The sequence below is a fragment of the Bison bison genome, unplaced genomic scaffold (genome assembly GCF_000754665.1).
Source record: "Bison bison bison isolate TAMUID 2011002044 unplaced genomic scaffold, Bison_UMD1.0 scf7180017864313, whole genome shotgun sequence".
In the NCBI taxonomy this organism is placed as follows: Eukaryota; Metazoa; Chordata; class Mammalia; order Artiodactyla; family Bovidae; genus Bison; species Bison bison.
In genome coordinates, this window is record NW_011494885.1 from 2,140,340 (window position 1) to 2,154,067 (window position 13,728).

Consider the following 13,728-nt stretch of genomic DNA (forward strand, 5'->3'; position numbering starts at 1 on the left):
GGGGGGGGGGCGGCGCGGGGCGGTGGGCAGCCACAGGAGGGCACACAGAGCAATAATCTCACAGCCCAGAGTCACTGCCCAAATTCTTAGACAGTAAGGAATCTGCCTGCAAGGCAGGAGACCCAAGCTCGATTCCTAGGTTGGGAAGATCCCCTGGAGAAGGGCATGGCAATCCATTCCAGTATTCTCGCCTGGAGAATCCCATGGACAGAGGAGCCTGGTGGGCTACAGTCCACGGGGTTGCACAGAGTCAGACATGACTGAGCGACTAACACTCCAGAGTCACACAGTCCTGTCACATGAGGTAACGCTCTCATACACAGGTTCTCAATCAAAAGGGGCGACCCACGACCACCCCCAGCATCCCACGGTCAACACGTGAGCCCTGCATAGCCACACGGTCGCACACTCCCGCCCGGATCTCCACAAGGTCTCAGCCACAGTCCTTGGTGACACAGTATTAGAGTTCCACACACTCCCAGACGACGGCCTCACACAGCCTCACCGAGCCTGACACAGGCTCTATCGACGGCACACACCCAAGGCCACCCAGCTCCAGGCAGGGACAGGCTGTGCGTGGAGCGGGAGCACCCAGCTTTGGCGCCAGGGAGACGGTCAAGTTTAAAACCTGCCTCCTAGGACTTTTCTGGCGGGCAGTGGTTAAAACACCCAGTGCAGGGGGCCCAGGTTCAAGCCTTGGTCAGGGAACTAGATCTCACATGTCGGGCAGTGTGCCCAAGAAAAATAAGAAATAAAATGAATAAAACCTGTCTCCTGTATATCCTTTCTTCCAGTCTGCCTTTCTATCCCCGAGGCTCGATCAGACAGCCCCTCTGTGTTCCTGTATCCCCCAGGACTCCACCCCGTGATCCCGAGCCCTGGACTGTCCCTGTCTGGGACGGGTCTGTCTCCCCAACTGGACTGTGAGCCCAGGAGGGCAGGGCCAGGGCCGTCTCCAGCACTACTGTGTCCCCAGCACAGAGCAGGCCCTCAGAACACGGACCCTGTGACTCAGATCTCCTCTGTCCTCACAAGTCTCTCAGAGCAGCCAGGAGCCTCAGAGCCCCACTGGCCGGGCTTCTGGTCACAACCACACACAACGCCGTGTGGCTTCCCCTCCACGGGACACAGCGTCCTCACTGGCAGCACGAGGCGGGGACACTGTGTTGAGTTCCCCGGACGTGGACTGCAAAGCGCTTGGCTCATCGTCAGCGCTCTAGACCGGGTGGGTTCCTGGGGTCGCTGCTTTGTCATTAAACCACCACAGGAACCTGGGGGTAAAGGGGCTGACCCTCTACCCCTTGCACAGAGGAGGAAACTGAGGTTCAGAGAAGACCAAAGACTGATGCACAGCAGCAAAGGAAAAGCAGAGGAAGCTCCATGCCCACTGCTAAGTCCCTTCATCACTGGCCCTGCCTCCAGACTGCACCGAGGGGCTAGCTCCTGCCCAAGGGCTGGGGGAGCAAGGAGAGGCCCTGGCGGGAGGAAACAGGGAGTGGGGGGCCCACAGAATTTTCTCCCAGCTCCCACCCTGCTGGCCCTCATCAGGAGACCCTCTCCAGGGCCGCTCCCTCCATGGCCTGGAGTGAGAACACCCCTGAGCACTGGCCAGGGCCCTGGGGTCTCGCCCCGCCCCCTACCCCTGCACAGTCTTCCATCACACTTCCCGAGGTCAGTTCTCAGATCATGGCTACTGACACCGGTGACACGGCGACCCCGGGCGCCCACCGCCCACCCCCACCAGGACCCCTCCCACGCCCAGCCCGGGGCGGGGGGTGGGGTGGGGTGGGGCCGCACCTGAGGGGCTTGCGCTGGATGCAGACGCGCTGGGCCAGGCCACTGAGGAAGGCGGGCGGGCTCTCCTGGACCACATGCTGCACCCGCAGGCGCCACTTGACGTACTCCAACAGGCGGCGCAGGAAGCCCAGGAAGTGCTCGGCCGTGCGGATGGAGCCAGGCACCGCCTCTGTGGAGAGATGGGCTCAGCCGGGTGCCAGCTGGGGCGCGGGGTGGGGCGAGGAGGGGGGCGCGGGGGCGGGCGAAGGGGGGGGCGAGGCGGGGGCACGGCTCACCCTTTAGCACTTCGTCAGGCAGCACGGGGTTGGCCAGGTGGGCATCGGTCTCCCGGGCAGCGCTGGCCTCCCGCAGCCCCTCCACCAGGCGGCGGTACTCCTCTCGCAGTCGCTGCTCGTCCGTCTCCTTGATTCTGCGGGGAGTCGGGGTGTGGGAAGAGCTGGGCCACTTGGGGGGCAGGTCAGGCGCCAGGGTCTATGGGCCGGGGGACCCCCACCTGAGCACCGTCTTCTGCAGGGTCTCCAGGTTGGCCTGGCACCGATCCAGGGTGCGGCGGGTGAGGTTGACGCTCATGGAGTCGATGCAGACGTTGTCTGGGGGCCAGAGAGAGGGCCGGGCTCAGGCAAGCCGACGCAGCAGCAGCGGAGGGGCCACCTCGCCTCCTGCCCCGCTGTCTGCTCACCGATGTTGTGGGCCTCATCAAAGACGACCACGGCCTTGCGGGCCAGCTCCTTGGACACCAGGTCAGCAATCTTGGGGTCCAGCAGGTAGTGGTAGCTGTAGACCACCACGTTGGCGTGCAGGATCTGGGGGCCGGCGGGGCAGGGTCACCCCAGCCTGCCTGCCAGCGCCCACCCCCAGGGCCCTGCCGCCTGGTGGACTCCACCAGGTCACATCTGTCCCTCCCAGGCCGGCAGAGGTGAGGCAAAAGGAGGGACACAGACATGCAGGCAGAGGCAAGGAACAAACAGAAGTGAACAGGTAGAGACAGACTGACGAACAGATACAGGCAGACCAACAGGGAGATCTAGGCAGGCAGAGAGACAGACGGTGGGCAGCCTGTAAACCTCCCACCCGCCTGTGGCCCCAGTGCCTCCTCACTGAGTATCGGGCCAGGAAGTACGGGCACCAGCCCTGGCGCCGTCCCACAGCCTTCAGGTCATCCAGGTTGTAGATGCCCGTGGGGAGGGGCACCTGGCGCCCGTGGACATCAAATTCCTGAGGTGAGAGGGTAGTTGGGGGTCAGGGGGCTTGACTATTACAACTCGCCCTCCCTTGCGCCCCGCTGCCCGGCAGGTACCTCGTAGAAGCGGCAGTGGGGCAGGCTGGAGTCCCGCTGGTACTGTGCCCGCACGTACGATGCCGTGAGGCTGTGGCATTTCCCGTCCACGTCCTTCCCAAAGCGCAGGGGCGTCACCTGCGGGCCGGGGAGCATCTGAGCACTGGGACAGGCCAAGAAGCCCGAGCACGCCTGGAACCCGGGGCTCAACACCTGATGGCTGGCGGGGTGGGAGGTCATCCTATGAGATGACCAGGGTGGAACTCGGGCGTTTGTGGAAAACTTGTCCCGAACCTGCTTCGTGATTAAACAGTTAAGACACCTGCAAACTTACTGCAAGGATGCAAGAGTGGCCCAACTGTTGGGCTCTTATTCTTTTTAAAATGTTAAATCCTAGGACTTCCCTGGTGGTGTAGTGGATAAGAATCCGCCTGCCAATGCAGGGAACACAGGTTCGATCCCTGGTCCAGGAAGAACCCACATGCGGCGGAGCAACGAAGACTGTGTGCCACCACTGCTGAGCCCACGGGCCCAGCGCCTGTGCTCCACCACAAGAGAAGCCACCTCGACGAGAAGCACGCACCGCAGCGAGAGCAGGCCCTGCTCGCTGCGTCTACAGAGAGTCTGCGCGCAGCAGTGAAAGCCCAACACGGCCAAAACTAAATAATAAAAGGAACAAAACATTAAGCCTTGTGCAATGTCAATTATACCTCAGTTTGGTTTTTTTTAACATTAAGGCTTGAAGAACCTTCAGCATGTAGATTACGCTTTATCTTTTAAAATGCTACAACAGCCAGAAACCTTGGCAAGGTCTGAGAAGCAGAGGAAGTTCTGATCGCAGTTTGAGACCTTCCTTAGCCCTGCCCTGCTCCAAACCCTCCAAGGCCCTGTTGGCGGCACCGTCACAGCCCAGGGCTGCCCTTCCTCCCAACGAAACCGTTCTCTCCCCAAAGTGAGGGCTCTCAGGCTGTGGGCCCCTCCCTCTCCCATTTCATCAGCTGCAAAGACTGTGCTGCTTCTCTCTCTCTCTTTACATTTTATTATTATTACTTTTAAGAAGCAATACAGGGACTTCCGTGGTGATCCAGTGGTGAAGATTCTGCGCTGCCAATACAGGGGGTGCAGGTTCGATCCCTGGTCGAGGAACTAAGATCCCACATGCCGTGGGGTGCAGCCAAAAGACAATGAATAGAAACAGGTACCAGTATGTCACATGAGGCACACAAGGTTAGATGTGTCATAGATGCTCCCACAGAAAAGTATTTTAAAACTCTGAAAACTTTCGCTAGGACTGAAGCAGAGAGCTAATGGCAAATCTACTTTGAAAAACTCATTTCAGTCCAGATGAAGACTACAGCTATGCTGGTAAGTCCTTCCAAGGCAGCAGGCACGTGGAGGGAAAAAACCGAGATGGAAATATCTGGCTCAACCTTCAGCCTTATCCAGGTCACTATACAGTTCTGGAGACAACTAAGACACCGCCCTGAAATACAGTATAATACTGCTTATGCCCTTACCATGTTACCAGAAAACCTACTCCAGCTCATTAATTCTCAACTTCTTACTATCCTAAGGGGGACAGAACCACCCTTTGCATGTGTTCTGGACACACTCATGCAGCGATTTACTACATGGTGCCTCTTCATTTATGGCTCTTAATTTAAAGTCCTAAGTCAAATTCTTACTTAAAAGCAAGCATCTCAAGGGACTTCTCTGGTGGTCCAGTGGCTAAGACTCCTAGCTCCCAATGCAGGGGGCCTGGGTTCGATTCCTGGTCAGAGAATTAGACCTCACATGCTACAACTAAAACCCAGCACAGCCAAGTAAACACATAAATAAATAAAGTGACCTAGCACAGTTGGCCCTCCTGATCTGCGGTTCCCAATTCCACAGATCTGAAGTGTCAACTCTACATTACATGACTTACACATTTTATAACTATAAGTCTGTCCTTTTTGACTGTTTCACTCATTTTTCCCAGCCCCCACCTCCTTGCCCAATCTTATCAACAACAGTATGAAGCAGGTAATTATCCCCATTTTACAGACAGGCGGACTGAGGCCCAGACAGCAGAAATCACCTGTGCAAGAGTATATGGCTAGTATGTTTCAGAATCAGGAAAGCAGGCCTGCCGGACTCCAGGAGCTACCTTTTCACCTCTCCTAGGCTGGGGGAAGTGGGAAGGCTCCCCGGAGGAGGTGTGCCTGAGCCATGAATGATGAGTTGGCACGTGATGAGTGAGAAGAGAACTCTGTGTGCGGCCCCTGCACATCTCCCTGAGAGGTCTGGTCTGGGTGGGGATCTAGAACTCCCAGTTGGATGGAAGTTTCCTCAACCCTGACGCTTAGGGAGAGAGGAGGAATGAGCACTCACCTCGGGATGAATACACAGGTTCTTCCGGGAGCTCAGAGCCAGCCCCAAAAATGGCAGCTTCTCGCCCTCCTGTTTCTCATAGAAGCTGAGTAACTTTCGAAGTTCTTCAATCACCTATTACAGATGACGAGGGAGCGGGGAACTGGCCTCAATGAAAAGTCCAAGCCCCTGTCCAGGCAGGTTCTAGCCCCTTCCCCAGCTTCCCACAGGCTCAAAGCTGACGGTAACCACCAGGGGGACAGATGGGTTAGGGGAGAGTGAGGGCGGGGGGCTTGGGATAGCCCAGGGCTCACCTTCTCAATCTCAGGCACAGTCCTCGAGCAGTAGATGAGTTTAGTCACCTCCAGGGGATACGCCTGCCGACAACCATGGGCTCAGCCTCGGCCCCCGTCCAGCCTCCTCCTCTTGCCCCCTCCTCCGGCCCAGGGAGTCACTTACCCGCTGGTACGCCATGATCAGGGCCAACAGGGACACTGTCTTCCCAGTGCCTGAGGGCATCTCCAGGACTCCATGACCCTGTTTGTGGTGGGCAGGAGGGACATGACACAGGCGCTCAAAACTCCAGGGACACAAACTCTGGGACCCTCCCCCAAGAATGAAACCATCTTGGAATAACAGGACAAAATAGCAGTTAGAAATCTAGGCCTCAGGGGCAGTGGGTTTGAATCCCACTTTTGCCACTTTCGTTGAGTGGTCTTAGGCAAGACCTCTCAACCTCTCTGAGGACTCTGTATCTCTAAAAATTGGCCTACAGTGGCGAAGACTCCGAGCTTTCACTACCGAGGGCCCAGGTTCAAACCCTGGTCAGGGAACTATGATCATGCAAGCCATGCAGTGCAGCAAAAAAAAAAAAAATAGGGGTTGGGGGTCTAATAAGCTCTTCTTCATCGCATGACTATGAGGATTAGGGACAAACTGAGGGCTAAATATTTAGTACAATATCTGATATGTATGTATGCTAAGTCCCTTCAGTTATGTTTCTTTGCGACCCCATGACTGTAGGACTATAGCCTGCAAGGGTCCTCTGTCCATGGGGTTCTCCAGGCAAGAATACTGGAGTGGGTTGCCATGCCCTTCTCCAGGGGATCTTCCCAACCCAGGAATCTCCTACATTGCAGGCAGATTCTTTACCGTCTGCACTACCAGGGAAGTTCTATCTGATACATCGCGAGCCCGCTCTTTTATCAAGCACCCCCACAGCACTTAACTCTGTGCCTGGCACTGTTACTAAGTGTCTTACATCAGAGTATCTCAACCTTGACTCTCTTGACATTTGGAGGCCGGTAACACTTGACTGTGGGGTCTGTCCCCCACTGCGGCAGCAAATGTGGCCTCTACGTACTAGAGGCCAGTTACACCCCTACTCCACTAGTACTGACAACTGGGAATGTCTCCACACTTTGCTGAATGTCCTCTGGGGGTCAAAATAGTCCCCAGTTGAGAACTTCTGCCTTCCTTAGTGAATGAACCCCTGCAGCCCTCATTAATATCAAAGTGAAAGTAATGAAAGTGTTATTCAGTCCTTTCCAATTCTTTGCAGCCCCATGGACTGTAACCTGCCTGGCTCCTCTGTCCGTGGAATTCTCCAGGCAAGAATACTGGAGTGGGTTGCCTTTCTCTGCTCCAAGGGATCTTCCCCACCCAGGGATCGAAGCCAGGCCTCTTGCATTGCAGGTAGATTCTTTACCATTTGAGCCACCTGGGAAGCCCCATATTAAGCTCCTGCTACTGCTAAGTCGCTTCAGTCGTGTCCGACTCTGTGCAACCCCATAGATGGCAGCCCACCTGAGGTAGGTACTATTACTATGGCTATTTACCAAGGTGAAGACTGCAGAGGGGAGATTAAGTGATTTACCCAAGGACACACTGCTGTGGGTAGCCAATTCCTGAGTCTCTATATGCCTAAGCCAACCACGGAGCAGTTCAGCCTTTGATAAAGGTCAGCTGATGCTATTTTTAATTACTATTATTTGAGATACCAAGTTTGGCAGCGCTGGCTATCACAAGGACCTCAGATTTCTAAACTCTAGACCAGGGGTCCCCAACCTCCAGGATCTAATGCCTGATGATCGAATGTCTGATAGACCCGATGTAATAATAATAGAAATAAACTGCACAAAAATGAGTCTGAATCCCTCCGTCCGCAAACTGTCTTCTCCAAAACTGGTCTTTGGTGCCAAAAAAGTTGGGGACCGCTGCAATCTCAGTCTTAAACGCGCGTGTGTCAGCCCCACCTCTCAGGTGGGCAGCGGCGAGCCCGGCCCACCCACCTTGGCATCCAGCGTGCGTTTGAGCTCCAGCATGTACGAGAACTGCTCCGGGTAGATGTAGTCGTAGGGGAAGTAGACCAGCAGCCCGTCCACGTTGAGCCTGGAGGCGGGGGCTGCCCGATCAGTCCTCCGTCCCCTCAGCCCCTCTCCAGCCCCCACACTCCCCTGCCGCCGGGCCGAGAGCGGTTGCCGCCGAGCACCGGCCGGCTGGTCTGTCCCGCACATCCCCCCAGTTCTCTAGCAGCCTCCAGGTCCCTTCGGCATTCCCTCGCTGGCCCTCCCCGCAGCTATCCCCACCCCAGCGCGGCAGCCTCCCTTCGCTCCGCCGGGACCCAAGGCCTGACCACGCGTCCCCGCATCTTCCGGACCCCCACGCCCGCTCGCGAGCCGCGAACCCAGGGTCCCCCTCTCACTTCATGGCGCCGGTCGCGGCTTGAAGCGACGTCGGCCCGCCTTCCTCATGAATATTCAGGAAAGACAGGCTCCTCTGGGCATCCTCGAGGCGCTGCCCCACCTTCTTCGCGACGCCATTGGCTGAACCTGCCCGTCACTCCCCGACAGGAGCGACGTCAGAAGGCACAGTGCGCGTGCGCACGGCAATTGCGGGAGGTGGGTTCCGGGGGAGGTGGTGCCGGAGGCATCGCGGAAGATCGCCGAGTACCCAGAACGAAACGTTGATGGAAGAGAACTGAGAGAATCGATCTCATCCGCTGGCATTCGGTCTTCCCGCGTCTGTCCAGATTACCTGAGCAGCGAATGCATTCTCAATTTTATTCTATTATATTCTTGGTTTTAAGAGGTACTTCTCCCTTTCCCCCCAACTTCAATAAAGTAACCAAGTCTGGAATGGGAGAACCCAGAGAGGGTCAGAGCCTGGGGGATCATAGAGGGCTTACCTGGGAATCTTCCCAACCCAGGGGTCGAACCTAGGTCTCCCACATTGCAGGCGGATTCTTTACCATCTGAGCCACCAGGGATGCCCTGTGCTGTACCTAGTCTCTCAGTCGTATCCGACTCTTGGCGACTCCATGGACTGTAACCCATCAGGCTCCTCTGTCCATGGGATTCTCCAGGCAGGAGCTCCCAATTATCATGTCCCGTGTATTTGCGCTTCCTGACTTCCGATGCACGCAGTAGTAACCGCAGCTTGCAGCAAGCAGAAGCGAGCATAAGCTGGGAACAAGAGCTTAGTTCCTGATCAGGAATTTAACCTCTGGATCTCAGAAGCCAGAGGCTAGGACCTGGATTCCCAGTCGTTGCCTGCCGTGTTAAGAAAAAATTCGGGGGAGGAGGCAGAAGTTAAAGAGAAAAGTAAAAAGTTTATTGGAAAAGAAGAGTACGTGTGGAAAGACTCAGGGGCGAACTCTGGGGTTACACCTTTGGGAAGTTTAAATCTGTTGTCAGGGGGCAGTTTTCCAGATCTTGGTCTTCCTTCAGGCCAGTCATCTTACTTTGTCCCCCCTCCTTCCCCTGAGGTGCCCACTCACCCCTCAGCCAAGATGAATCTGGAGGTGAAGTCTTCTGGGACCAGCAAGCCGCATTATGGCCTGGAATTATCCTCTGACTTTTGACACACCCGGAGCCTTTCTGCCGGCATGGTGTGTCTCCCTTGTCCCAGAAAGGGTGGGGGAGGGAAGCGGAGATCCCTTAATCCTTTATTCAAACAGTGTTTTGCCCCTCTTTGTCCTTGCCATGATGATTATCTTAAGGTGTTTACAAGAGACAAAGACAGGCTATTTACCCTGTATCTGTTGTTACTTCCGTTTCTGAGGGCAAATAGGAGGCTGATTTTAAAGGCCTAAACTGGAGCCCACCTATCTCCTGTCTCAGGAAATGCTAACAGAAAGCTAGTTGTAAGGATCCAGCCTGAAGCCCACTTCTTCCTGCCCCATGAAATGCAAAAAGGAGGCCAGTTGTAAACGTCCAAACTGGAGCTCGACTGTCTCCTACCTCATTCCCAGTTTGTTCTGCTGCATAGTCCTGCAAGGAGCACCACTGCGGCACGCCTTAAGGCTGAGGGTCATGTGAGCAACCTCACTAACTGGCTCAACACCCAGGCCACCACTGCCACCATTGTGAGTTCTACTAGCTCCCTAGCCCCTATTTTCAGAGACTTTACCTGACTTTGGGAGTATATTTTCATTTGTATGACTGTGATAGAATGTCCTTTTTTTTTTTTTTTTTTGGAATTCTTTATTGGATTTGTTACAATATTGCTTCTGTTTTTGTGTGTGTGTGTGTGTGTGTTTAATGTTTTGACTTTTTGGCCACAATGTATGTGGGATCCTAGCTCCCCTACCAGGGATCCCTCCCCACACCCCCTGCCCTGGAAGGTGAAGTCTTAACCACTGGACTGCCAGGGAGGTCCCTAAATGTCCTGTGTTGGTGTAAGTGTCATTATCCCCACTTAGGAAGTGAGGAAAGAGTCTCAGAGAAAAACTTGCCCATGGCTTGACAACTAGGCCAAGTGCTGCTCCCCATCCCTCCCTTAGCCCCACCCTGCCCCCTCTGGGTCATTGCTGTCTGGGATGGCTGTCTCCCCTACTGGACTGTGAGCCCCAGGAAGGTAGGGCTGAGACTGTCTTGGTCACCAACGTGTGTGCCTTTTGCCACACAGTAAAGAGTCAGACACGACTGAGCAACTACGCACAGCACAGCACCGGGCATGCACAGAGCGGCGGCTCAGTGAATATACGCTCAACTTTCTTACAGTCTGCCCTCCATATCCACGGATTCAGAAGCCACAGATACAGAGGATGAACTGTCCTAGGGCATTTCTTTGCTGGGCTTCAGTATTCAGAGATTTTTGGTATCTGTGCGTAGGGGGCGGGGACCGAATCCAGACCCAGTCCCCTCCACTTATACCAAGAGACAGCTGTATTTTCAGTCTGCTGTTGGTCCTCACTGACAGTGAGGACCTAGTGTATTCCATTCCTTAGAATCCTCAGTACAACAAGCCCAGGGTCAAGGGGAGGGCTTACTAAAGGGCCTCAATACCGGGAGGCAGGGGTGATGGACAGCATCTTAGGATGGCCGCCTCCTGCCTGCTCCACGCCTTTGTAGTCGCTGCTCCCTGTGTCTGGAAGGCTCTTCTCTCAGATCTCTGTGTGGCTTCCTTCCTCACCTTCCTCAAGGCTTCCCTGAATCTTCCTCAAGCATCCTTCTCTCAGCAAGACCTTCCCTGACTTCCCTATTTAAATTGCAGTACCCAGCACAGCAACACTGGCTAGGCCAGATGATGGTCCCCAACCCGGTCCTGATCTCTGGAGCCTATGAATGTTCCCTCACATGAGTCAACCAAAAACAAAACAAAACACAGAAGGTCCCAAATAAGAGTTTAGGGAATTCCCTGGTGGTCCTGTTTAGGGCTTCCCTGATAGCTCAGTTGGTAAAGAATCCGCCTGCAATGCAGAAGACTACGGTTTGATTCCTGGGTCGGGAAGATCCACTGGAGAAAGGAAAGGCTACCCACTCCAGTATTCTGGCCTGGAGAATTCCATGGACAGTCCATGGGGTTGCAAAGAGGCAGAGCAACTTTCACTTCACTGGTGGTTTAGTGGTTAGAATTCTGTTTCTACTGCAAGGGGCCAATAAGGGAACTAAGATCCCTCAAGCTGCGTAGCATGGCAAAAAAAAAAGTTTATTTAGGGTCTGAAGAATTGCAGTTCGAGAGACACAGATTTGGGTAAAACTGGAGTATTGCAGGCTTCCCAGGTGGCGCTGGTGGTAAAGAACCTACCTGCCAATGCTGGGGAGGATTGCAGGTTCGATCCCCAGTACAGGAAGAGTCCCCATGCCCCGGAGCAACTAAGCCTGTGTGCCACAAATACTGAGCCTGCACTCTAGAGCCCGCGAGCCTCAACTACTGAGCCCACATGCAAGGATCTTACATTTTTGGCAGGTGTTCTGGTTCCCTATTTAAGACAATAGGTGATTAAAAGCTGAAGTTCTAGCCAGGCGGGGATGTGCAGAAGTCACACTTCCTCAGTGGCCTCCCAGCTCCGTTTTAGAGAGCTCTCTTAGCAATACTGACTGCATTTTTATTTTTCCCCTACATAAAGAGTATGCCTACATAATGGCGAAAGGGAACTTGGAAGTGTGATGAAGGTGAGGGTCTTGAGCTATCCAGGTGCGTCCTGAGAATAATCAAGTGTCCTCATAAAAGGGAGATTTGACAGCAGGACAGTAACAGAGAATTGGACAATAAAGCAAGATACCACGCCTGGGCTTTGAAGCTGGAAGAAGAGGGCAGCGCCAAGGAATTCAAAGAATGCAGCTCTAGAAGCTGGAAAAGGCAAGGAAATTGATTCTTCCCTGCAGCCTCCAGAGGGAGTGCATCCCCGGCAACACCTTGATTTCAGCCCAGGGAAACAGACTTCTGATCTGACGAACTGCAAGAAGACAAGTGAGTGTTGGGGCTTCCCTGGTGGCTCAGTGGTAAAGAATCTGCCCACCAATGCAGGAGACACGGGTTTGACCCCTGCACAGCCACAAATAAATACAAAAATAGTTTTTTTTAAATGTGTGTTGTTTTAAGCCACCAAGGTTGCGGTCATTTGTGACAGTAGCCATAGGAAACGAATGAATACACCTGCAATCAAGCATAATATATCCACTTCTGCTTTAGTTTTTTTCCAAAACAGTGATCAACATCTGATGGACTATATGTTTTTTGCTTATCATTTTGTGCATGGTCTGTCTCTTCTGCTAGCATGTCAGATGTACAAAATCAGGGGCATTTTATCAGTGGTTGATGACAGGGACAGAATGAAGGGACAAAATAGGTGCTTAAATAGTTAATCCCAGTAAGGGATTGCAAGTAGGAAAATAGAGACCCCTGTAAGTTCATGATGATTGGAGAATGCTGGTTTGCTTATCCACGAAAACAAGCAGGCTTGCTTAGCAACAAAACCAGGCAACAGAAGCACAGGACACGCCCCCAAACAGTAAAACAATGGTGGCAGGAGCCCCACTTCCTGCCCAGTGAGCTCAGTAAGTGAATGATGCCTAGGACACGCTCTCTGTACAGATAAAAACAGTAATTTGCGGACGTAGCTTGACCGCGCAGGGACAAGAAAACTCCCCTGCTCAACCTGGAGGAGGAGCTAATGATAAAAGCAGGACATCTACTCAAGAAAGAAGGCCTCCTCCCCTCCTCACTCTTCCTTTGATTATGAAAATGTAGCCCAATAAGTTCTCAGGGCGGAGCATTTCTCACTTCCCCGCCTTGTCAGCCACACAATCGTCATAGTCTAATAAATCCCTTCTTATCTATCACTTTGCTCTCGCTGAATTCTTCTCTGCATTGAGACCTAAAGGACTATGGTAGCGGAGCTCTCTGGACCCCCCTGAAATGACACCTATGGGTTTTATTAAGGATAATTTCAAATGTTTGATCCCTGGTCCAGGAGGATCCCACATGCTGCAGAGCAACTAAGCCCCTGCACAACCACTATTGAGCCCGTGCTCTAGAGCCCGGGGGCCCCAACTACAGAGCCCATGTGCCGCAACTACTGAAGCCAACGTGCCCTAAGCCCGTGCTCCACAAAAAGAGAGGCCACTGCAACGAGAAGCCTGCGCACCAACTAGAGAAAAGCCCGGGCAGCAACGGAGACCCAACACAGCCAAAAAGTAAAAAGAAATAGCAAAGTTAGCATATTTAGAAACATACAAGAAAATACCAGAGGAAACAGCTAAAGCAGTTGAAAGTAGCTGCTAAGTCGCTTCAGTCGTGTCCGACGCTGTGCGACCCAATGGACAGCAGCCCACCAGGCTCCCCTGTCCCTGGGATTCTCCAGGCAAGAACACTGGAGTGGGTTGCCATTTCTTTCTCCAATGCATGAAAGTGAAAAGTGAAAGTGAAGTCGCTCAGTCATGTCGGCCTCCTAGTGACCCCATGGACTGCAGCCTACCAGGCTCCTCTGTCCATGGGATTTTCCAGGCAAGAGTACTGGAGTGGGGTGCCATTGCCTTCTCCAGTTGAAAGTAGAGGCCTCTGGAAAACAGATAGGA

At 53.8% G+C, this 13,728-nt stretch overlaps 1 protein-coding gene across 1 annotated transcript in view; it reads right to left on the reverse strand.

Moving 5' to 3' along the window:
- The window catches only part of ERCC2 (excision repair cross-complementation group 2), a 16,347-nt gene extending 8,124 nt beyond the window's left edge, over nt 1-8,223 (reverse strand). Inside the window, 11 exon segments of the mRNA XM_010852594.1 lie at nt 1,798-1,966; nt 2,073-2,206; nt 2,291-2,387; nt 2,477-2,600; nt 2,896-3,012; nt 3,095-3,211; nt 5,447-5,560; nt 5,740-5,802; nt 5,885-5,962; nt 7,717-7,816; nt 8,130-8,223. Coding sequence (XP_010850896.1) covers nt 1,798-1,966; nt 2,073-2,206; nt 2,291-2,387; nt 2,477-2,600; nt 2,896-3,012; nt 3,095-3,211; nt 5,447-5,560; nt 5,740-5,802; nt 5,885-5,962; nt 7,717-7,816; nt 8,130-8,134 — 1,118 coding nt within the window. The 5' untranslated portion in view covers nt 8,135-8,223.
- Nucleotides 8,224-13,728: the final 5,505 nt, after the last annotated feature.